Raw genomic sequence first — 23,515 nt, forward strand, 5'->3', positions numbered from 1 at the left:
CCCCCCCCCCGCGTTGCTATTTCCCTCCCTCCCCCTTTTTCGTTTCCGGCGCTCCCGCCTTCTCTCCACAGCGACTCTCTCCGGAGCCTGTAGGGGGGGAGGGAGGGAGGGGGCGTGGAGGAATTGGGGTTCCCGGGAGCTCCAGCACCAGCACTTCCGGGTGAGTGTTCGGCAGGGCGGGGGACCACCCACTGCCTCGCGCCCCCGCCCTGCGAGTGTCTCGCGCGCGCTCGTCGCGTTTCAGTGTGTAGGTCTGTCTCGCGCCTGAAGTGCGTGCCCGCGCGCCCCGCCGCGCGCCCTCCCCGTCCTGGCCCTCCCACCCCACTCGACTCCCTCCTTTCCCAGCACACACCGCCCCTCCCTCGCTCCGGCTCAGGCTTTGGCGCCGCCGCAGCCGTTGCCGCCGGGTGAGTCTCGCGCCGCTGCAGCTGGCGCACGCCGAGCACCCTGCTCTTCCCCCTCCCCTTTTCCTGGGGGGAGGGGGGTCCACGGTGTGACTGTAAGTGTCCGTCCCGGAACCGGAAGTGGCTGTGGAGGAGCGGGCGATGGGGAGGAATGGGGGGGCTTAGGGGGCGGGTGCCTGTGTGGTGGGTGGTAGAGTTTAGCTCCCTGGAGGGGTTAGGAGGGACGTCCCAAGGAAGGGTCTTGGAGGAAAGAGTGGAGGGTGACATCAGGAGAAAGCTCCCCCGAGCTGTCTCAGGGGATCGAGGATTTGGGGGGAACAGCTGGGGTTTCCAATAGGTAGACCACTGTGCTGGCTGGGGAGGTAGTTGTTGGCACCAGGCCTTGGTAGGCAGGGGGCGAAGTCCTCGCAGAAGTAGGGGGAGGCTAGAGGAAGTAGCTGGGCCTGAACTTGGCGCTGTGCCTGACACAAGGACTGGTGTATCTCCCCCCAGCCTTCAGCTTTGCCTTCTGAGGCCACTTCTTAGGGGCAGGCACCCCCACCTCCAGCTTTAGTGTTTGCTGACTCCATGTACCTGTGGCCAGAAAGGGGAGACAATCAGTGTCTGAGCCTAGGAGAACCCAAACGCTAGTGGTAGTTCATTTTAGTTTCTGAGAGTTGCATTTATTTCCCTTGTATCCACATAGGGATAGCACAGAACTCCTATTACTTTATCCTTCCATCTTTGAATTGTTGGTGGGGAGTCAGCCTGCCTTTTAGATTGACTGCTGTCAAGGAATTCCTAAGCTTTCTACAGTTCTGTGGTGGCTGCACCCTCACTGGCTCCTATAACCTAGACAATTTGCTTACAGAAAGTTCAGGAGCCCTGGAAAGGAGAAGGAATAAGGCGACAGGAGGAAGAGAGAGAGAGGGTAAGACGATTTTGGATTCTTTGGTTTTGGGGGAAAAGGGATAACAATCAAATTGGGGCTTTTCTGGCACAGTGTGACCAAGTTTCAAGTAATAACAATCTTAATTCTGTGGTGTTTGCTGTGGGAGAAAGATCAGTCTTTTCCCACTGTTCAGGGTTCCCAAAAACTTTTAATGTAAAAAGTTGATACTGTACCCTTGTCACCTTCCATTACCACTAGTACTCAGCAGGAATGAAATATGAAAAGCCCAAGTGAAACCAGACCACTAAGTAGGTGTGTATTGTGTCCGAGGGAGAAATTTGTTCTTCTCTGGGGATGCAAGGACCCTAATTGTCAATGTAGTTCTTATGGGGTAACTTATAGAATTATTTCCCTATATTTGAAACTGGAGCTAAGATTATGCGTAACATTGGAGTGTTTGAAGTAGATCTATTGAGTAATCACAGAATCTGTGACTTGGGGTTATTTGAATTTGGTGTGGCAGGGTGAAGCTTTCAGGGAGAAATTTTTTTCTTGAGTAGTTTGAAGCAAAGATAATAAAACTATGGAGTAGATTCTATAGTCTGAAAGAATTCAATGTGAGGCCTGATGGTAATAATGAGAGTTTAACCAAAAAAAAAAACAAACAAACAGGGTTTATGTGTGGAGTTGGTTGAGAATTTATCACTTAGGTTCCAACTTGGTTTTTTTGGTTTGTTTGTTTTGGTACTGGGAATTAAACTCAGGATCCTGCACTTACCAGGCAGGCACTTATGTCACTGAACTATATGTCTGGCCCTCACCTTAGAAAATAAATATTTTAAAAACCAGTTTAAAGCCACTTGTGGCACATACCTATGATCCCAGCACTCTGGGAGGCTAAGGCAGAAGGATCAAAAGTTCACACGCAGCCTGGACTATTTAGCAGTTCTGAAACGGGATTACTGGGCTGAACATGGGAGTGTATGCCTATAATCCTAGCATTTTGGAAGGCTGAGGCAGGAGGATCTGCATGAATTCTAGGCCAGTTTGAACTATGAGGTAAGACCCAGTTTTTTGGGTTTCTTTTTTTTTTTTTTTTTTTTTTTGAGACAGGTGTCGCTGTTGTTGTTGTTCAGCCTGGCCTTGAATTGCAGCAATCCTCCTGCCTCAGCTTTCTGAGAGGGAATTACAGCATGCACCATCAGACTCAGCACAAGACTCAAAAGACAAGACTGGGAATATAGCCAGTACAAAGATCATAGGTTCAATCTCTAGTACCCCCCACCAAGAAACTAATTATAACATTGCCTATGAGTTTATGAGCCAAGTTGATAGTTAAATGAATTAAGTATTACATATTGGTCTGGGATTTAGCTCAGTGGCATAAGCACCTTCGTGGCAAAGGCAAGATCCTGAGTTCAATCCCTGATCCCCCCCCCAAAAAAAAAATATAATATATTTCTTCTTTCGGTTTATATGTTTATTGTACGCTTAACATTTGTGGGTCTTTTTTTTTTTTTTTTTTTTGGTACTAGGGATTAAACCTAGGGCATGCTAATCTTGCATTCAATAACTGAGCTGCACTTGCAACCTTTTCTTACCTTGTTCAGATACATCTTTTAGAGTAGAGCATGCAGGACAGGGGAGGATGCAGTGCTGTCCTCCCAACAGGGTGCACAATACCTTGGGCTGTTGGTTCTCAGGGAAAAGCTGCTGGTGGAGGTTGGCACATGTGTGATGGGGGGGCTGCCGTTCTATACATGGTGTACTGGTTTTTCTGCATTCAAGTTGGGGGGAAAACTGTTCTGTTACCTTGTATTTGATAAACTTTAATTGTAAGGCAGTAGTAGTAGCAGTAGGCAGGCCCCCAAAAACTGTTGGGATAGACTTTTTTTTGCTACTGGGAGTTGAACTCAGGGCCTCACGCTTGCCAGGCACAGCACCACTGAGTTGTATCCCCAGCCCTGCGATGGACTTGAATGTCCTTAAAACCTGAGTGTTTCATTACTAAGAAAAAAATTATTTCTTCATTTCACATCCTTAGCTAGTATTTGAAAAATTTCTGAAGTTGTACATTTTAGGAATGTTTCTCTCAGTAGAATGTCTTAAATTTTTCTGTACTTGAATTTGAGTTGTTTTTTTTTTTTTTCTTTTTTGTATCTCTTTCTTGTTGACATGTCTTGTAGGAGATTACTAAGCTGGAGGCTAAACATCCATTACTGTTGGGTAGGTAGTTCCTTTGTAATTATGTGGTCTTTATGTAATTTTTACTAATTGTTACTAAGAGTCTTCATCATGTAGACATATTTTGCTGATTCTCTTCATGATTTTCTAAAGGTTATTGTGTTAAACGAATGCTATTTTCTTGGGAAAAGAAAATCATGCTTGTGAAACAGCAGTAAAAAGTCATTAGTAAGTAAGAAAAAGATGTGATCTTCACTGTTTTTGTCAAAACTATTTACAAGAGGCCATGACACCTTTTCTAGATTGTTGGTGACACTGTAGAAGAATGTGATTGGATGGACAGAGCTCAGCAGCAAGAGTTCATGTCCTTCTCTTGAGTTCCATGGATAATACTTAATAACATCTCTGTGTCACTTTTTCAGTGCTTCCAAGATTTGAGACTGTAGAACTTTAATGAATGATGCTTTCGTACTCGATTATAGTAAACCTCTCATTACGGAACAGTTGAGGCTTAGTGCAGGAGTAAAATTGAAATTAGAACTCAGGTTTTCAATACGGCAGCATTCCTCTTTCCAGCTATTTTGGCTATAAGAGAAGCCTTCCTCTTCCTTTCCAATCTAGGATAAATGAAATCCTGTTTTGCTTTTCTGTTAACACAGTACTGGGGATTGAACTCAGGGTCCTGGCACTGAGCTACATCCCCTTTTTTTATTTTGAGACAGGGTCTTGCTGAGTCACTAAGCTGCCCGCGCTGACCCCGCCTTTTTTTTTTGGTACCAGGGATCAAACTCACAGCCTCATCCTTGCCCAGCAGGCGCTTATGCCACTGAGCTAAATCCCTAGCCCCTGACCTCTAACTTGTGATTGTTCTGTTTCATCCTCCGAGAGTGCTGGAATTACAAGTTTGCACCTCTAAGCTGACTGCTGCTTTATTTTTTAGTATATTGCTGTAATCATCAAAACTGACTTCTTCCAGTTGTGGTATTGTTGCTCCTGGGATATTGGGACGGCCATGAAAGACCAGAGTAAGTGGTAGAGGACAGTGAACAAGAATGTGAGTGACCTGGCCTAGGGCACCTGTTCCCTAACCCTAACAGCCTTCACTCTTGGCTCTCCCATTGGTCTCATTTCAAGGGATACGTAGTTCTAACCTGACTCTTATTAGAAGTCCCATAGGCATGTGTATGGTCTTGTCTTGTCTTAGAACCTGTTGTGGTTGTAAATCTTCTACTTTGTTCTCTTCAGAACCATAGCAGGGCAATAGGCTGGTTATTCAAGTATTGAGGAAAGGGGGCTTTTTTAATTAATTATTTTCTAGACATCTCTTTTTCAGACTCCATCATTTCAAAATGAACTGTTAGGGGCGGGGATTTAGCTCAGTGGCATAAATGCCTGCCTGGCAAGCGCAACATCATGAGTTCGATTCCCGGTACCAAAATGAATTGTCTATGTAGCCAAGTGAGGTTTCACAAGATCTTGAACTTGTGTCAGATTACTGTTAATGAAAACTTCAATTTTAAACTGTGCAGCATATCCCTGTAATCCTCAGACATAGGGAGGCTGAGTCAGGAGGATTATAAATTCAAGGCCAGCCCAAGCAGTTTCACATGACTTTGTCTCAAAATTTAACAAAAGTTTTAAAGAACTAGATGCTGGATATGTGTGGTGCTGCCTGTAATCCCAGCACTCAGGAGGCTGAGGCAGGAGGATCTCCACAAGTTCAAGGCCAGACTGGGCTACATAGTAAGTTCGTGGACAGCCTGAACTACATAATGAGACTCTGTCTCAAAAAACTAAAAACAACAGTAAAAAACAAAACAAAAGACTGGGTGTGGTGGCACATATCTGTACTCACAGCACTGGAGGCTAAGGCAAAAAAATCCATAAATAGCTAGGTATGGTGGCTCATGCCTGTAATCCCAGCACTCAGGAGGCTGAGGCCGGAGGATCGTTTCGAGTTCAAGATCAGCCTGGGCTACAAAGTGAGCTCAAGACCAGCCTGAACTGCATAGTGAGACCTAGTCTCAAAAAAAAAAAAAAAAAAAAAAAAATCCACAAGTTTGAGGCTAATTTGAGGTCTGTAGTGAGTTTAAAGCCAATCTGAACTGCATACCACCCGGTCTTTAAAAGACCAAAAGAAAAATGGCTACAGATGTAGCTCAGTGGGTGCCCTGGGTTCTTTCGTCCAATACTACAAACAGAACAAAACCAAAAACTGATTTTTTTTTTAACATATGAAAGATTTTTTTGCTTTGTAATCAATAAACGTAAGATGTCACAGGTAAAAATTTTAATTTTGACAACTACGTAAAATATAATTTATTCCTTGAAAGATTCTCAGTATTAGTTCTGGAATCAAGTTATACCACCATAATGTATACTTCAGTTGTATGGTTTTGATCCCTTATAGAAACTTTCTGTAACCCACTGAGTTAAATGCTTCAGACTTCTGCTCTATTTACTCTCTGACTCTACCTTCAGCTTCCATATTTGAAAGATTGGGGGGTAGGGGCTGAGGATTTAGTCAGGGGCAAAAGTGCCTGCCTGGCAAGCATGAGGTCATGAGTTCGATCCCCAGTACCAAAAAAAAGAGAGGGGGTTTTGTACATACCTCATAGAATGATGAGGATTAAATTGGGAGCAGTAATGCATACCTGTAATCCTAGCTATTTCAAGAGGGTGAGGCAGGAGGATCTCAAGTTCAAAGCCAATCTGACAACCTTGCAAGAACTTGTCTTAATACAAAAAGGTTGGGGTTGTGGCTCCATGATGGAGCACTTGCCTAGCATGCATGAGGCTTTGGGTTCCATCCCCTGTACTGGGAGGATAAAAAGAATTTTGGGACTGAATGATGTAAGCGATGTCAACGTGCTTTCAGTGCTACCTTGGGTACAGTAATTTCTTAATAATTATGGCAGTGTTGGTGACATAGTCTGCCACATCACTTAGTCAACCTTCTTTTTTTGGGGTCTTTTTTGAGATGGGGTCTCACTTGCAGTTCAGGCTGGCCTTGAGTTCATTTTGTAGCCCAGACTGGTCACGAACTTGCAATGATCCTCTCACCTCAGCCTCCCGAGTGCTGGGATTACAGGCATGAGCCACCATGCCTGGCTTAGTCAACCCTCTTTATGAAAACTTATAGGAGTCAGGGACATGTAGGACAGAATGAGTGGATGTGATCTTTTGGGAGAGAGGAAGACCTTGTTCAGGAATTCTATACATGTACTTTATGCTTTGGTGGTGGTGGTACTAGGGTTTGAAAGCAGGGAGGGCCTTTGCACTTTGTTACATCCCTTTTCCTTTTTAAATGTTTTCTTTTGAGGCAGGGTCTTGCCAAGTTACCTGAGCTAGGCTTGAAGTTGAGATCCTTCTCCTTCTCAGCCAGCCTCCCAGAGTGGTAGGATAGCAGGTTTGCACTGCCACGCCTGGCTATGTATGTACATTTTTACTACCAGGCTCTCAGTTCCTCTTTGAAGTCTCACATCCATAATACATTTACTTCCTTGAATTTTTTTGGCAGGGTCTTGCTATGTATCTCAGGCTTGAGCTCATGATCCCCCTGCTTTAAGTGTGCTAGGATTACAGGCATGTACACCTTGCCCCTCCTACTTTGAATTTTTTGTTTGTTTTTGATGGAGTATTGAACCCAGGGCCTTTGTACTCTATTCTTCCCTTGGCCCCCTCCCTTATTTTGAGACAGGATCTTTACAAATGGCTGAGTAACCCAGTTTGGACTTAAATGTGGAATTCTCCTGCTTCAGCCTTCCAGAATGCTGGGATTATAGGCCTGGACCACCACACCTAGCTATTTCGTTCATACTTTGATTTGTTTTGAGACAGGAGCTCACTACCAGTTTAGATTGTGCTTGAACTCACTATGTATCCCAGACTGGCCAATATCCTGCTGCCTTGGCCTCCCAAGTGCTGGGATTGTAGTTGTATGTGCCACCACACCTGGCGACTTGCTTCATTCTGTAGGGGAAAATTATATATTAGACTTTTCTGTTGTTGGCCAGCCCAGTGCTCTACTCTAATCATTTTGTTATTTAACATTTTTACCTAAATTTCACTTCTCTCAGCTAGCAGGTTAGACAGATTGTGATTTAAATGTTTGAGCCTTAGCCTGGAGTGGTAGCTCACACCTGTAATGCCAGCACTCGGGAGGCTGAGGCAGGAGGATCCTTGCAAGTTGGAGACCAGCCTAGGCTACAAAGTGAGCTCAAGGTCAGCCTGAACTGCACAGTGAGACCCTGTCTCAAAAAGACCAAAATAATAATAATAAAGGTTTGAGCCTCTAGCATTTTCAGAATCTATGTGTAGAACCCACTGACTTCAAGTCATTTAATACTGATTGCTTTTTGGATAATGAATTCTGTATCTGGGACACGGGAAGACACAAACATATAATACCTGACTACTGCCTCCTCTGAAGCTATGATGAGATTGAAATCTCAGTACAGTGCTAGAGCTGAAAGGACTAGATTAGCACCTGTGTGGAAAACCATCTTTTTAGTGCTCAGTTGGGCCTCAGTATTTGTGAAATCAACCAAAATATTGGGTTGTAGCTGATATGTACTGCTGTATGTCATTAGGTTTAAGATGGTGCTGTCTGTGTTCAGTGTGACACTTTTTCTTTTCTTTTTTTTTTATTGGTACCGGGAATCGAACTCACAATCACGCGCTTGCAAAGCAGGTGCTTATGCTGCTGAGCTAAATCCCCAGCCCCTCAGTGTGATACTTTGTCCCTTGTCATCATACCCTAAACAGTTCAGTAGAGTAACTGTTTACAAGGGAGTTATACTGCAGTGTCATAAGTAGTCTTGAAATTTTGCTACCCATGCAGGTTGTCTACAGACACTGTACTGTATATTAAAGGACTTGAGCATCTGTACTTTGTATTGGAGTAAGTCCCGTTTGTGGAGCATCACAGACAACTGCATTTGACCACTTAGGGAGCTGCCTGAGTGGTCCTTTCATCTTTAGCCTTGTTTGTGGGAGTTTCTCTAGTCACAGATTTGGTACACTCCTGTGTTTTGCCACTTTTAGAAACAGTAGAGAAAAAAAGAAAAATAGATTTCTTTCCCTTGTAGACATCATGAAAAATGGAGTGGTCATAGAGCATAATGTGATGAACCCTTGAAGATAAGGAAAAGAGCAGCACTCTTAGTTTTGACACCTTGGTTGGGATCCTTTCTAGCATCCTTGGTTGCTATGTAAAACTCATTTTCTTTTTTTTTTTTTTTTCTAGTACTGGGGATTGAACTCATGACCTCATGCTTACCCAGATGGGCACTAGAGCCACTGAGCTAAACCCTGGCCCATGAAACTCATTTTCTGTTCCTGTCTGGTCTCCAACACCTCCAGGCTCTGGCCGTGCCACCAGTGAGTCCTCAGTGGAGTTAGTGAACCCTGGAGCCATGAGGCTTCCTTTTCTACCTGAGCCTTGGTGACTCATGGCTCAAGGGAGCAGCATAATGATTTTTCAGTCACAGTACTGGGGAAACCTAGGGCCTTCACATCAAGTTATATTCCTTTATTTTTTATTTTGAGACAGGGTCCTGGTAAATCTCTAAGTTAGCTAGGCAGGGCTTGAATTTATGACCCTCCTGTTTCAACCTTCCAGAGTGCTGGGATTATACCCTAGGACACCATACCTGACTGGTAATTTTTTAAACTGACACTATTAATTGTACATGTTTATTGAGTGTGAAATGTGATAATTCCATATACGTGTAGCATGTGTAATGATTAAATCCCACTACTTAATTTGCCATTTTTGTGATGGTGAGGTTTATTTTCTGGAGTTTCTTTTTCTCTATTCTGCCAGTCTCACGTCTTCACTGTCTTGTGTGAAGTTGGGTATTTTCCTAGTTCAAAATTGGGGGAGCTACTTCCCCCCGCCCCAGGGGCAACAATGGTACATACATTGCACAGTGTCATCCCCCAATCATTCTCCGAGAGCACATTTACATTCAATTGTTTGAACAGTACCAGCACAAATCTTTCACTTTAGTGAACGCAACAGAAATCAGTAGTATAACTATCTTAATTATTTTTTATATACATACACATTTTTTTCTTTCAACTTCTCACACTAATGAAACAATACGATGTTTATATATGGTATGTGAGGGGTGTGCTTCTCTTGACCAGTATTCTGCCACCTAGTATTGTAGAAGTGATCAGAGAGTGGAAAGGAGTGATAGGGCGCCTGGACTCTGTACCCTCTGTGCCTTCCCTGTGTTATTCTGAGAGATTACTTCTCTTGTTCTTACTCCTTACAAAGTTGTTTTGGAGATAGGATCTTGCTATGTAGTTCAAGCTGGCCTTGAACTCAACTATGTGGCCCAGGTGGCATTAAATTCATGGCAGTTATATTGCCTCTACCTCTTGAGTGCTATGTTTATCGTGCTCAACTTCTTAAAAAATTTTAACTTTAATCATCATCTACATGCAGAGAAAAATTTGAACTCTCAGAAGAAAAGTGAGAAATACAAAGCAAGAGTCTAGGGCTTTTTTGAAACCCTTTAGGTGAAAATGTAGGGCATTACTGCTGGTGCTAAAATTCTTCTTTAAACTGGCAGTTCTTAGTTCTCAATGCTCAGCCTGGCATGTCTCATATCCAGCAAAACACCTTGCATGTTCTTGAACATTGGTAGGGTTTGTGTGATGATATCCCCATATATTAGTCTGGTATTAAATAAAATACCTTGGTTTTGGTTTCTGTCAGTTTAATTCCTTATTAACTTGAGTATTTAATGTTTGGGCCTAAAACCTTTTTAATTTAAGCTCTATAAAACTGTAAACATTTTGGTTGAAAATCTTAAAATTTGTATTTCAAGGAGGATTGTGTTAGGGGATATAGGAAAAGAGAGGCACAGTGGCCATTTGCAGGCCATTTGGTGATTTGTTTCATGTGACCTTGGGCATATAACCCTCCTCTTATAACCTCATTTCTCTTAACTTGTCAGTGAAAAGAAGCACTACCACTTCTGTTTCTTTGGGGCTTGTCATACCTGTGGCTCTATGAGATATGTATAGTTCTGTCACAGATGTTTACTAAGGTAGCTTTTTTTTTTTTTTTTTTTTTGAGTAGAGAAAGTGTTGAGTATGTCTGATCAAGGGCACTCACATTCTGGATGCTGTCTTGACTGTTCATTCCCAGGTGTGTCCCAAGTACCAAGAAGAGACCTATACCCCCTCAGCCCCTTTTTCTGTGGCTGAGTTTCTGCAGATCTCTTCCTGGGTGTGATGTACTCTTCCTTTCTTTCTTCAGGTAGAATGGAAGAATCTCACTTCAATTCTAACCCATACTTCTGGCCTTCTATCCCCACAGTCTCAGGACAGGTAGGTGGTGTTTGCTTCCTATGTCCTTTACTTCTCAGCTCTGAGGAGTGAAAAGGTCCTGTGACTGGAGTCTGAAGTGACCTAAACCACACACTACTCCATTACTGAGACCCATCCCTGGGAGCTTGGTAGAGTTTCTGTCTTGGCTTCTGTGTGGAAGCGCAAAGAGCTAGACTATCACTGTTCCTTGATCTCTGAGGAGGAAAGACTGAAAAGTGCTTAGGGAACAGGCAAAATCAGACTGTGGATCTGAAGGACTTCCTTCCCCTTTCATCTCTTTTAGATCGAGAATACAATGTTCATCAACAAGATGAAGGATCAGCTGTTGCCAGAGAAGGGATGTGGGCTGGCCCCACCTCACTACCCCACCTTGCTAACAGTGCCTGCCTCAGTGTCTCTGCCCTCAGGCATCAGCATGGACACAGAGTCCAAGTCAGAGCAGCTCACCCCACACAGTCAGGCGTCTGTCACCCAGAATATCACGGTGGTCCCGGTGCCATCGACAGGACTGATGACTGCTGGTGAGCACCTCTGCTCTTCTCCAATCTGAGGTGTTGATCTTCCGTGATCAGGACCCCAGGCTGGATGGCTCTGAGGACATGGGTGTGGGGTGTGTGTGATTGCTCAATCAAATTTTTATTAAGTGCCTACTGTGTGCCTAGCAATGTGCTAGGCATTGTGGGGGATACAAAGAAGTAGAAGATGCGGTCCCTGCCTTTGAGGAGGTGACATTCTTTCCTTCTCTGAATCAAGGAGTCTCCTGTTCTCAGAGGTGGAGAAGAGAAGGGAGTCAATCAAGGGGTAAATCTCACTGTTACCAGGGGGGTGGGGACAGGGGTTAGGCGACCATTGTTTTTCTACAGGGTTTGGGGTTTCCTGTGCATTGTGGGATGGGGAGGGGTGGTGGGGGATTAGACAGCTATCTGGGGGGAAATAAGATGAAACAGTTTGGATCAGAACTGAACAAAATGACACTGTCTCCTCTTTCTCCCAATCCTAGGTCCTGGTTTGGTAATCACATCCCCCTCAGGCTCTCTTGTGACCACAGCCTCATCAGCTCAGAGCTTCCCCATTTCGGCTCCCATGATTGTCTCAGCTCTTCCCCCTGGCTCACAAGCCCTGCAGGTGGTCCCGGATCTCTCCAAGAAGGTAGCATCTACCCTCACTGAAGAAGGAGGTGGAGGTGGAGGTGGAGGTGGAGGTGGCAGTGTGGCTCCTAAGCCCCCCCGGGGCCGCAAGAAGAAGCGAATGCTGGAATCAGGGCTTCCTGAGATGAGTGACCCTTATGTCCTCTCCCCTGAGGATGACGATGACCATCAGAAAGACGGCAAGACATACAGGTAGGAATCACCCAGAGGCAGGATGTGGTGAACATTGCTGTCTCCCCTTCCCCTGCAGTTGTTTGTATCTTACCTCAGCCAGGCTTGATACTGACAGCTTCCTAGCTCAGAGCCACACACACGCATGTCAGGTGTTCCATCGTAGGCTGGGAAGGCAGGACTGCTGGCACTTCTCCAGTGTACATACTCTCCGCCCCTTCCTTTTTTTATCCCCAGTTTTGGTGGTCAGTGGCCATGACTGATTTTTGAGTGACAGGGGATGTCTCATAATAAGGCTTTAGACTGGGTTCAAGACTCTTGAAGTTTTTTTCTTCCTTTGTTTCCCATTCCTATTTTCCCAAGAACACTTTCTGGTGAGCACCTAATCTAACCTGTGTGAAACCATCAACTTTTGGGTCATATTTATACCTGGAGTCTGCTTGACCCCTTCATGGTTGGAATGACAGGAGAGGTTTATATAAAAAGGTGGAAGGAATAGGATACTTCCCCTTAAAGGAGCATATGCTTCTAAAATGACTGTTTGTTCTCTAATTTTGATCCTCTACTTTCTCTTAACTTGTCTGTTACCAAAAGGCATCATCTGCACATTTACGTGTGGTACTATGCAGAAATAATTACATAAGTAAATGCCTTGCCCTTTGGAAGTTAAAAATCTTAATCCTCTTGAGCTGTCAAGGGCCGGTGTGGGTTTGGGGTTTGGTCACAGCATACATAGTGGGATAACTACTCCCACAGGTTGGATGCAGACAGGGATAGGTGTGCATGGCTGGGAGACGGAATCTGTCCTTAGTGTACCGAGATGGGCAATGTTGTTCCCATTTTAGGAGCGAAGGGAACTGCGCCACAGGAAATGGACAGAGCCTTGGGCTCATGGATTCAGTTCCCGGCTCCACCACGAACTTGCTGTGTGACCCTGGGCAAGTCCTTTTCCCCCTCTCTGGGACTCAGTTTCCTCATCTGTAAAAAGGGAGAATTCTGTTTATGTCTCCCATTTGTTGAGAGTATATATATATGTATATTTATATCAGATAAACTTCAAAATGTTGGAAACTTCAGAAAAATTAAAAAATATTCATCACGGGGCTGGGGATTTAGCTCAGTGGCTTAAGTGCCTGCCTGGCAAGTACAAGGTCATGAGTTCGATCCCTAGTACCAAAAAAAAAAAAAAAAAAAAGTCATCACTTAGCATTTACTTTATTTGCATTATATAGCTCTACTAAAGAGAGTAGCTACAGTTACACTGTTTAAATCTCTCTTTATACATGAAAACAAAGGCTTTGTTGCTATGTAGGAAGTAATACTACAGTATTCCAAATCATAATGCAAGTTCATTGCAACTTGATTATTACAGGGGCTATCCCATTTAATACAAAAAGTATTCCCATAAAATGTTTATAGCATATCATGTTATAAAGGTACTTGGCAAGTTTGATTCATTTAAAGGGATTTATATATTCATAGTATGAAAAATCCCTTTTAAGTTTATTGTGTAGAAATCTAGATTTTTATGTGTTTGATTAAAGTAAGGTCACAGAGCCATAGAGAGCCATCTGTATAAAGTGTGTTGTTGGAAGTGTGGGAGGCTTCTCTGACCCCCTGGGAGCCCTTCTGACAGGTCAGAATCCTCTGATTTTTCTAGGTTCTGTTTTTGTTTGGCTTCTGAGTCCATGTTACTGTTATCTCTGGACTTCTCAAACTGTATAAAAAGGAATATGACTATAGTTGGAAGGAGGCCTGATAGAACTTTTTACACCTTTAGTGTTTTTTGGAATTTTGAAAGACCCCACATGCCAGCAACTAAAGGGAACTGAGATTCAAGGTGACTGATAGTGATGTGGGTGCACATCATTCCTTCAGAAACTCAGAGCTTGGGTGTCTTAGAGGAATTGTTAATCACTGAGCATGCCGCTTTTGCATGTGTGACACACATCATCTCCACTGCAGTGGTCATAATGTTTGACTCAGTAGTGGAGGGTTGGTTCTGATATTCTAGGTGAACTGACTTGACTGTCTTTGTTCATTGTATGCAATGGGAAGACCAGCCACACACACATTTATCTTGGGGAAAAGTTTTGAGAGAAAATTGGCTGAAACTGTCTTGAGCATCTTAGGGAAAAAAATGGGACAGTAATTCAGAGTGGTCATTGTGTCCAAGACTATTGTGGCATATGCCTCCAAGGCCATATTTTTACTGTGTTGGATGTAAATGGGGCCTGGGAGTAAGTCACTCTAGGATGAAAGGTGCTGGCTTTCTGTCCCTTTCCAACAACTTACTGCCATAATTCTCTTCAAGCAGATTTCTTTCCAATTATCCAACACTGTGCATTACAGTCCTTTTACCCTAACTTGGCTTCATAGGATTTCAAAGTTGGAATAAAGTTGAGTAACTTTTCTCTGAATGCTGGGACAAGTGTTTTAGATTTTTTCCAAATTATAGAATATTTGCACATATATAAGGAGATTTCATGGGGATAATGCTTGAGTCCAAACATGAAATTCATTTGTTTTGTGTACACCTTATACACATAGTCTAAAGGTAATTTTATATAGTACTTATAGTGAGCCTGCATTTTGACTTTCATCCATCACGTGATGTCAGGTGTGGAATTTTCCACCTGTGATGTCATGTCAGTTGCAAAGTTTTGGTTTTGGAGTAGATTGTGGATTTTTGGATTAGTAGTGCTCAGCCTGTACATTAATGGTCACCTGAACTGAGGCCAGTCCCTTCACCTGGCGGATATCAATCTAACCTCTGCTTCAATGATTCTAGCATTGGGGATCTTGTGTTAGGTTACCTCATGGCTCTTTAGGGAATAGCTCTCCTACTTGCCTTTTGAGTCTTTGTGTTCCTTTCTGTAAAACAGGCAGGAGTAATAATTTGCCAGGCTTTTGTGAGGAGTAGCCAATGCTGGGCATGGTGGCACATACCTGAAATTGCAGCATTCACGAGGGTGAAGCAGGAGGATTGCCGCAAATTCAAGGCCAGCCCAAACTACATAGCAAGACCTCGTCTCAAGAGAGGAAAAAAAAAATATTAGCCAGGGCTGGAGGATTTAGCTCAATGGCACAAGTGCCTGTCTGTCATCTGTAAGGTTTTGAGTTTGATCATCCCTAGTACCCCACCCGGCAAAAAAGTACTAGCCAGTGTTTGGCAGTGTCAGGCAGAACAAGAAGTGGCAACTATTATTTTTCATTATTATAATTGATACCTTTTTTTTTTTTTTTTTTGGCAGACTATTGTCAATTAATTGAAGCTTTGCAGAAGTGAGAGTTACTTCCTTTTTTATAATTAACTTTCATATTAAGGGCTCAGTTGTGTGTTTTAACACCTTATAAACAAGCCTAATGAGATTTTGAGTTGAAATCAAGGTGTTGGAGCTATGTGTGCTGTTCAGTGTTAGAGGTTCAATCCTCAGCACTATATTCTCTTCTTAACTTGATTCTGGCAATTAGGAAAAACTATTTTATATCATTAGTGTAGTTCCCCTCCAAGTGACACTGAAGTCCAGTGCTAACCTCAGTCTTAGTGAAATATTTGGTAGCATGAGTTACTCTGTCAACATTGAGGCTGTTAGCATTAATGCCATTCTCTATCTGGGATAGCCTTAGCCTACTTTTGGTTGTCCTAAGTGTTTGAAGACCCATCTAGGGTCTTTAAACCAGGAAATTGAGATCTCAGTTGGAGCAGGCTTGTAACTTGGTCAGAGAACAGAGCCAGGGTATCCAAACTCCCATTGACTATGTCCTGGGGACCATGCTGACTGTAGACAGAATCTCCCTCCTCCCATGCAGTTACTGGGCATCTCAGACATCAGCCAGGGCTTGACAGGCTGGAACTTAGATTTTCTTCAGTTATCAAGTGACTAGAAAAATGGGAAGTGGCATGAGTGATGGGAATTTCAACACTAATATAGGGCCATACCCAGTTAATTGTGATACCATTTTCTCTGAGGAATTCAGTGTTTTTTTTTTTTTAGTCTTTTTATCAGTTACTCTTTTAAAAATTCTCCTGAAATTAAAAACACACACACACAGAAATTATCAACAGCACATCACCCTAAGTCCTCTTATAAAGCGGGGAGAACCCAGAGACGAGGCACTTGATCTAGTCATCTTGCTCAGGCTGCTACCCTTTCCACTCACCCACACTGATACGAGTGAATTGTTGATAGAAACGACATGGTTCCAGCTTACATATAAATTTTACCTAATAAAGCCTGTAGACCTGTGACTTGGTTTATACAGAGGCTTCCTTATCTGATATTGGTGGATAGTGTCAGAATAGGAAGAACAGTCACCGACTCGGGTGATAAATGAAAGCCACTGGGTGCTGTTGATGTTGCCCTGGAGTGCTGACGTTGGCTTCATTTCTAGGAAAGAGAAGTTTAGTCTGGAAGTTCCTTGTCTAGGAAACCTTTTTCTCCAAAAGACATGAGGGGACAGTCTACTACTGCACTACCACCATCTATGTACCTGGCTTATGGAGGCTGGAGAAGATGGGGCAAATGATTGATTCATTATCAGCAGCATGGTAGAGACCAGACAAAGATGGTTTGGAAAAGCCCCTGTAAATAATTCTGAGGTTTCTCTGCCTCCATCTTTGTAGGAGTCATTGCCAAAAGTAGGGAAAGCCTGTAGAGACAAGAGGGAATCTAATTCTTCATCATGTTGTAGGGGGCTATACATGAGGAAATGGAGAAAGGCGTTTTTAAAGTCTGAAATCAACACAGATATTCCTGGCCCATTAAAAGCTATATCCACCCAGATCCTTGTATTTTTCTGCCTTACCAAAGTTGAATTACTGTTTTTACATACTTAAAGAGACTAGTCATTCAACAAACATTTATAATGTGCTGGGAACTGTTTAGAAGCTTAGGCTGTAAAGATGAATGGTAAACCATCCTCAAGGGCCTCATAGTGGAGTTAGGAGAGGGATCAGATAGTGGCTTCTCTGGGATGTGGAGGGAGGTTCCAGCGGTGCTCCTAGTGGAAAGGGTTTTGACTGCTACCTCACTTGGCCCAGGTGCCGGATGTGCTCCCTGACATTCTACTCAAAGTCGGAGATGCAGATCCACTCCAAGTCACACACCGAGACCAAGCCCCACAAGTGCCCACACTGTTCCAAGACCTTCGCCAATAGCTCCTACCTGGCCCAGCACATCCGTATCCACTCAGGGGCCAAGCCCTACAGTTGTAACTTCTGTGAGAAGTCCTTCCGCCAGCTCTCCCACCTTCAGCAGCACACTCGGTAAGGCTGCTCTCGGTTTTACCTACTATCTGGCTGTGATCCCCTCCTCTAGGCCATGTTGCCTGTACCAACTCCTCTCTCCATACATACTCTTTTTTGCCTTTTATCTTTTCCCTTTGGGATCCGCTGTTCTTTCTTGTTTCTGTCTGTGAAAAAAATAAATTATAGCAATATGGGGGCCTTGAAAATTGTGGTCTACAATCCCAAACTCTGGAACAATTTTTGTGGTTTCTCTGTGTGTGTGTGTTTGGAAGTCGTCTGCAGAGCAGGCCCTGATTTTAATATATGCTTCAGTTCAGAGCCAAGGTGTGCATTCAACTTCAGGTCAAGGGGAAACAGATGGTATTGGTCTGTGTTCAAATTGCTATTTGGAAGCAGGGTATCTGTGGTGAGTGTGTGACCTTAGGAAAAAGCCAAGGGTTGACAAGACTGGATATTTTAATGCTACCAGAAGCCATGGGTTGCAGCTCTTCATCATCTCACTGCCATTCTAGCCATCGACTTACGATCAGCAACAACCTAGACCTGGGTGTCCTCTTCATTAGCCTCTCCAGGCCGGAACGTGTTTGGGTGGAGGGAGGAGGGGGCACTGTCATCCGCCAAGCAACATCATTTCACCCAGCAGAGAGCAGAGCCCGTGGTGTCGAACTGCTCCCTCCTCCCCCCTTCCCTCCTCTCCTCTCCGGCAGGATCCACTCGAAGATGCACACGGAGACCATCAAGCCCCACAAGTGCCCGCACTGCTCCAAGACTTTCGCCAACACCTCTTACCTGGCCCAGCACCTCCGTATCCACTCGGGGGCCAAGCCCTACAACTGTTCCTACTGCCAGAAGGCCTTCCGCCAGCTCTCCCACCTCCAGCAGCACACACGGTAAGGGAGAGTGGCGGGCTACTGACCCGCCCCGCTGGCATGCCCTCCCTACCCCCGGCCCGGACACACAACAACCCGCATGCGGGGGGCGGGGGAGAGGCCTGGCTGGAGGAGACCATGGCTGACATCGGAGAGAAAGATGACCAAGTATCTACAGTGGAGACTCAACTGGTAAAGTGAGCCTTTCTGGGACAAGAACTAACTCCAGGAAATACTCTGTGTGATGTCCCTGATCGGAGAGGGAGAGACACCTGAAGCCAGGACAACTTTCCTTTCTCGTTTCCCTGCATGAAACTATCCATGCATGTACATCTTGCAAGATTTCCTCTTTGATGCTAAAGCAGAGGCACTTCATTGGAGAAGACCATGTACCTCTCCTGTGGAGCACCAATTATGAATAGGAGCTATTAGTTGGCACCAGCCTAGTGATACCCACAGCAACAAGCAAGACTCCAAGGGATGCCAGAAGTCAAGACCAAAACAAAACACATGCTAAACATGAGACGCAGCAAGCAGAAGACGGAAACAGTCCTATTTCATAAGGATACCCACTATTCATCTGATGAACCTGAAGTGGCCAAGAAGGGAGCCTGCCTGCTAAAAGAGCTGATGCTGTCCTGTGGTTGCTAGCTCAAGCTGAACTGGAATCCAGAGTCTATCTCACCTCGCTTCTTGTGGACATGACAGTTTCAACTTAAAGTGATCAGAGAAGAGGAGTCAGACTTTGTTCACAAAGTAGAGATACGATATTTTCAAAGTCATAATGGAGGTCCAGAGGAGGTGGTTCTCAGCTTCATGGAGAAGAGCAAATAGCAGTGCACTCTCAAGTCTTGGACTTGTCTGAGCAGAAGGTTGGGGGAAGAGGTCAAATTGGTACCAATGGAGGCATTTCCAGCCTTCGTTGAGAGGCTGGAATGAGCTCCGAATGAAAAGGCTGACCTGGAATGCTACTTTTCACAATCAACTTAACTCTGCTTTTCTTTGCTACCAGAGCCTTTTCTGGAAGTGGTGTTCTAGACCAACGGGCAGTTCTGGCTGCTGGGAGAAGGAAGAATGTTGTGTTTTTCTTTTTCCTTGCCCTCATGTTCACTTTGTTTCTGAATCAGTTTTTGGCCTTTTGGCTAAGCTCATGTGTACCTTACATTTCTGAACATTCTCTAGGACAGTTACTGTAGGAGCTGGCATGTTATGCCAAATCATGGCCTTTCTGGAATCTGAAGCCTTAGCCTTTTTCTCTAAGTAGCAGGGCCTCATCTTGAGCTAAGTGGTACAGGCAGCAGTCAGAAGTCAGGTGTGAGAAACCAGTTAGGTCAAAGAGGAACTGTGGCAAGAGCCTCCTGATGAGCTGCTTCCAGGGCACCTGAAAGGCTCATGGAGGGTCTGTTCAGGAGCCCAGTTCCTGAGTGGCCTTGCTGACCTTCATTCTCTATCTTCTTATCTTATCTTGTGCAGAATCCACACCGGTGATAGACCATATAAATGTGCACACCCAGGCTGTGAAAAAGCCTTCACACAACTCTCCAATCTGCAGGTAAATGTTCCACCTCCCACCAGCCAGGGTCTGTGACTTGGAGTCAGGGTGCCCTGTGACTAGTGTGATTCTCATAGTTTCCTCATAAAAATTACTGAGGCAACTAAAGAGCTTTGGGTCATGCTTGACTAATCTACATAGGGATGGTGAAACTGAGACACTAAAAATACTTGGTAGTCTTTTTAAGAAGAATAGTATAGCAGGCCATGGATATAGCTTACTGGCACAGTGTCTGCCTGGAAAGTGCAAGGTTCTGAGTTCAATTTCTGGTACCAAAACAACAACAGCAACCACAACAAAAATAGTATAAAGGCCGGGCATGGTGGCTCATGCCTGTAATCCCAGCACTCGGGAGGCTGAGGCAGGATCGTTGTGAGTTCAAGACCAGCCTAGGCTACAAAGTGAGCTCAAGGCCAGCTTGAGCTGCATAGCGAGACCCTGTCTTTTAAAAAAAAAATTTTATATATATATATATATATATATATGGCTAGGAGTGTAGCTCAAAGTCAAGTCTTTGGGTTCAGTGCTCAGTACTACCAAAGAAAAGAAGTATGATTGAAATACTGAAGTTTTAAAATTTTATTGCAACGAAAAATACCTTGCCCTTAATCTCCCTCAAAATTTGTCCCTCACTTCAGATACACCCTGTTATTCTTGCCAGTTCTGACGTTATTCTTGCCAGTTTTGAAGCATTTTTTTTAAACTGTAATAACTTGAACTTATTAGGTAGCACGTGCTGGCCTTAAACTCACAGTAATCTTCTGCCTCAGCCTTCTGAGTACTGGGACCACAGGTATGCACCATCATGGCTGGCCTGTAATAACTTTTTAATTTAAACATACCATATTTTTCAATCACACCTTGTATACAGCTGGGTGTACTAGCATACACTTACAATCACAGCTACTGAGGAGGTAGAGGCATGAGGATTCCAAGTTCTAAGCTAAGCCATCCTGGGCAGCTTAATAAGATCTTGTTTCAAAATAAAATACTAAAGGGGTTAGCGGGGAGGCTAATAGGAGTTTCAATCCTATGGGCTCCTGAAATGCTCCTAGGGTTCCTAGAAACCTCTGTACCTTTGAGAACCACTGTGCAGGGGCAGCCAGTGTAAGTTTCATCATTCGGCACCCAGGTATGTAGTATTCAGCACATGAGGTGTACTGTGCCTCTTTCTTTGCCTCTAGCTCCCCGAGATTCATGAAAGCCTTTGATTGAGAGCAAAGCTGGGAGGCCTCATGCTTATCTCAGGCCCTCCATAAAGGTGAGGGAGAGTGCCACATACTCATCCTGCTTTCTCCTGATATTCTCAGTCCCACAGACGGCAGCACAACAAAGATAAACCCTTCAAGTGCCACAACTGTCATCGGGCGTACACAGATGCAGCCTCACTGGAGGCGCACTTATCTACGCATACGGTGAAGCATGCCAAGGTGTATACATGCACAATCTGTAGTCGGGCGTACACATCGGTGAGTTCTTCATTTCTTCCACACAGCCCTGTTAAGACAACAGTCTCCTGTGCCCCTTCCTTCCAGATAAAGATCTGTTAACAGCAAATGAGATTCAGAAGTAGAAATAATGAGGCCTACATCTAAGGGATTTAGGGGATGCTTGTCTAATGAGTGATAAGGATTCTTTTGTTGTTGTTATTAATCTTTTTGAGACAGGATCTTGCTATGTAGTTCAAGCTGGCCTTGAACTCACTGCAGTCTTCCTGCCTCAGTGTCCTAAGTACTGAGATTGCAGGTATGTGCCACCACATCCAGCTTCAAGTCTTCATTTTACTTAAACATGAGGCAAAATAAAGCCGCTTAAAATGTCTGGGGAGAGAGATTTCAGGTATTTTCTGTTAGACATCAGAAAAAGGTTATAAGTGCTCCTTCAGATATTTCCGCAAAAAAAGGCAGCTTTTCCCTATGCCATTGAATGTCCACAGAACCCTCTAAAGGTACCCAATTTTTCTACCAAATAGTCTGAAAGGGCTACTTCATTCTACTTCCTCCCAACTTGGGACTGTCTCTGCGTAAATGTTCTCCACTTGATGTAAGAGCCCAGGATGCTGATTACAAGTGATCGGTCTACTTCCTTTTCCTCACTCAATTTCTTTTTACCGTCTCTCACAGGAAACGTACCTTATGAAACACATGCGCAAACACAACCCTCCTGATCTACAGCAACAAGTGCAAGCGGCAGCGGCGGCGGCAGCAGTGGCCCAGGCCCAAGCCCAAGCCCAAGCTCAAGCCCAGGCTCAGGCTCAGGCCCAGGCCCAGGCCCAGGCTCAAGCCCAAGCCCAAGCCCAAGCCCAGGTCTCCCAGGCATCGCAGCAGCAACAGCAGCCACAGCCACCCCACTTCCAGTCCCCTGGGGCAGCCCCCCAGGGTGGGGGCAGTGGGGAGAGCAACCCCAATCCCCCACCCCAGTGCTCCTTTGACCTAACACCTTATAAGACAGCAGAGCACCATAAGGACATCTGCCTCACTGTCACCACCAGCACCATCCAGGTGGAACACCTGGCCAGCTCTTAGAGATCCATGCTGCCACTCACTGGGAGGAGGAGAAGGAAGTTTTGGTCCCTTCTTTTTCCAATCTCTTGGCGGCCAAAGTCTTTTTCTTCCTGGACAAGCCTTGGCTCCAACTCCTTGGGCCTTGGGCACAGCTCTCCTTCACAGCAGACCATCTTTCATTTTCAACTCCTCTTCAAAAGGAACATCAGCCTTCTGATTGGCAAAGGAATACCGAGCTGATGTTATCCAGCGGCCCCCTCTTGAGCAGAGCTTTTAAAAATTGGGGGTTGGTGCTCACAGGAAGGATTTGCTGTGACCTCACAGAAACTTGCCTGGTATGGGCACTTAACCTCTCCGTTCCCTCCTCATCCTGAGTTTGAGGTGATACAAGACTAGAAGCTGGCTTCCCCAGATAACAGAAGGGAGCCCTCCATGCAACCCACCTCCTGTCCTGTGCTTGCCTTCAAAAGAACAGCGATTTCTCTGTGCCCCAGCCTGACAGGCATTCTCTTCTCTACATGGTCTCACTCTACTTCCTACCATTGGTAGGAGGAGATTGAGGTGGGGATCAGACCTCCTTTTATTTATAAAGGGGCAAGGGCTGAGATGTGGTCTCCAAGGGGCCAGAGATTTCCCAGATGGTCAAGGGTGGCTTGGAAATGTGGCTTGGAGCCTCTCCCCCCTTATCTGCCCACAAGTATCTGCACTCCTCTTCCTGTCCCAGCCCCCAAGGAGCAGTGGAGGCTCTGTGTTCTCCGTGAGACCTCAGGATGAGGGTGTTTCGGAGAAGGGAGAATTCAGGGCAAACACGAGGACTGGATATAGCTCCCAAGGTGCCACGGTCAGATGCCGGACACGGATTTATATATAAATATATATATATATATAAATATATATATATACCCGCTCATCACGGCCATCTTTGTTGTAACCATTTCTGTGTTTATAAATGCATTATCTCTGAGAATTTTTATATTTGATGTCTTATTTTATTTTATTTTATTTTATTTTTTTAAATTCACCCTGTCCTGACCACAGCATTTTTTATTTCCTTTTGCCTTTTTTTTTTAATCATAGAAGATTTCAGAGAAAACATAAAAGAATCAGAAAACCAGTTGTTATACAGCAATTTAAAAATGAAAAAAAAATTATGTACAAACCAAGGGGTGTTTTTAGAACATTGTATAGAAATAAATTCATGTAAAAGGATCAGA

General features: G+C 44.4%; 1 protein-coding gene across 16 annotated transcripts; it reads left to right on the forward strand.

Annotated features, from left to right (window-relative positions):
• On the forward strand, positions 1-23,515 carry Znf384 (zinc finger protein 384). Of its 16 annotated transcripts, none has more exons than XM_063237632.1 (13): positions 1-160; positions 1,255-1,314; positions 8,708-8,841; positions 10,736-10,806; positions 11,090-11,327; positions 11,560-11,607; positions 11,807-12,146; positions 12,971-13,063; positions 17,170-17,394; positions 18,084-18,266; positions 19,719-19,797; positions 21,108-21,266; positions 21,921-23,515. In XM_063237632.1, the coding sequence occupies exons 4-13, from the start codon at positions 10,741-10,743 to the stop codon at positions 22,320-22,322; spliced, it is 1,833 nt and encodes a 610-aa protein (XP_063093702.1). In that variant the 5' UTR covers positions 1-160; positions 1,255-1,314; positions 8,708-8,841; positions 10,736-10,740; the 3' UTR covers positions 22,323-23,515. The 16 variants fall into 16 exon arrangements, with proteins under 16 accessions (XP_063093702.1, XP_013000586.2, XP_063093700.1 ...); XM_063237630.1 differs by lacking the exon at positions 1-160 and adding an exon at positions 173-407; XM_063237633.1 differs by lacking the exon at positions 1-160 and adding an exon at positions 428-499.

The sequence above is a fragment of the Cavia porcellus genome, unplaced genomic scaffold (assembly GCF_034190915.1).
Source record: "Cavia porcellus strain 051 isolate PalLab524CR breed Dunkin Hartley unplaced genomic scaffold, mCavPor4.1 scaffold_27, whole genome shotgun sequence".
Taxonomy (NCBI): domain Eukaryota; kingdom Metazoa; phylum Chordata; class Mammalia; order Rodentia; family Caviidae; genus Cavia; species Cavia porcellus.

What these genes read in the sequence shown, in the direction of transcription:
- Znf384 (XM_063237632.1), top strand. Translation starts at nt 10,741, where the DNA reads ATGGAAGAATCTCACTTCAATTCTAACCCATACTTCTGGCCTTCTATC. An exon ending in AGAAGGGAGTCAATCAAGGG is followed by an intron (nt 11,608 to 11,806) that starts GTAAATCTCACT and finishes TCCCAATCCTAG; the next exon opens with GTCCTGGTTTGGTAATCACA. An exon ending in CACCTCCAGCAGCACACACG is followed by an intron (nt 18,267 to 19,718) that starts GTAAGGGAGAGT and finishes TATCTTGTGCAG; the next exon opens with AATCCACACCGGTGATAGAC.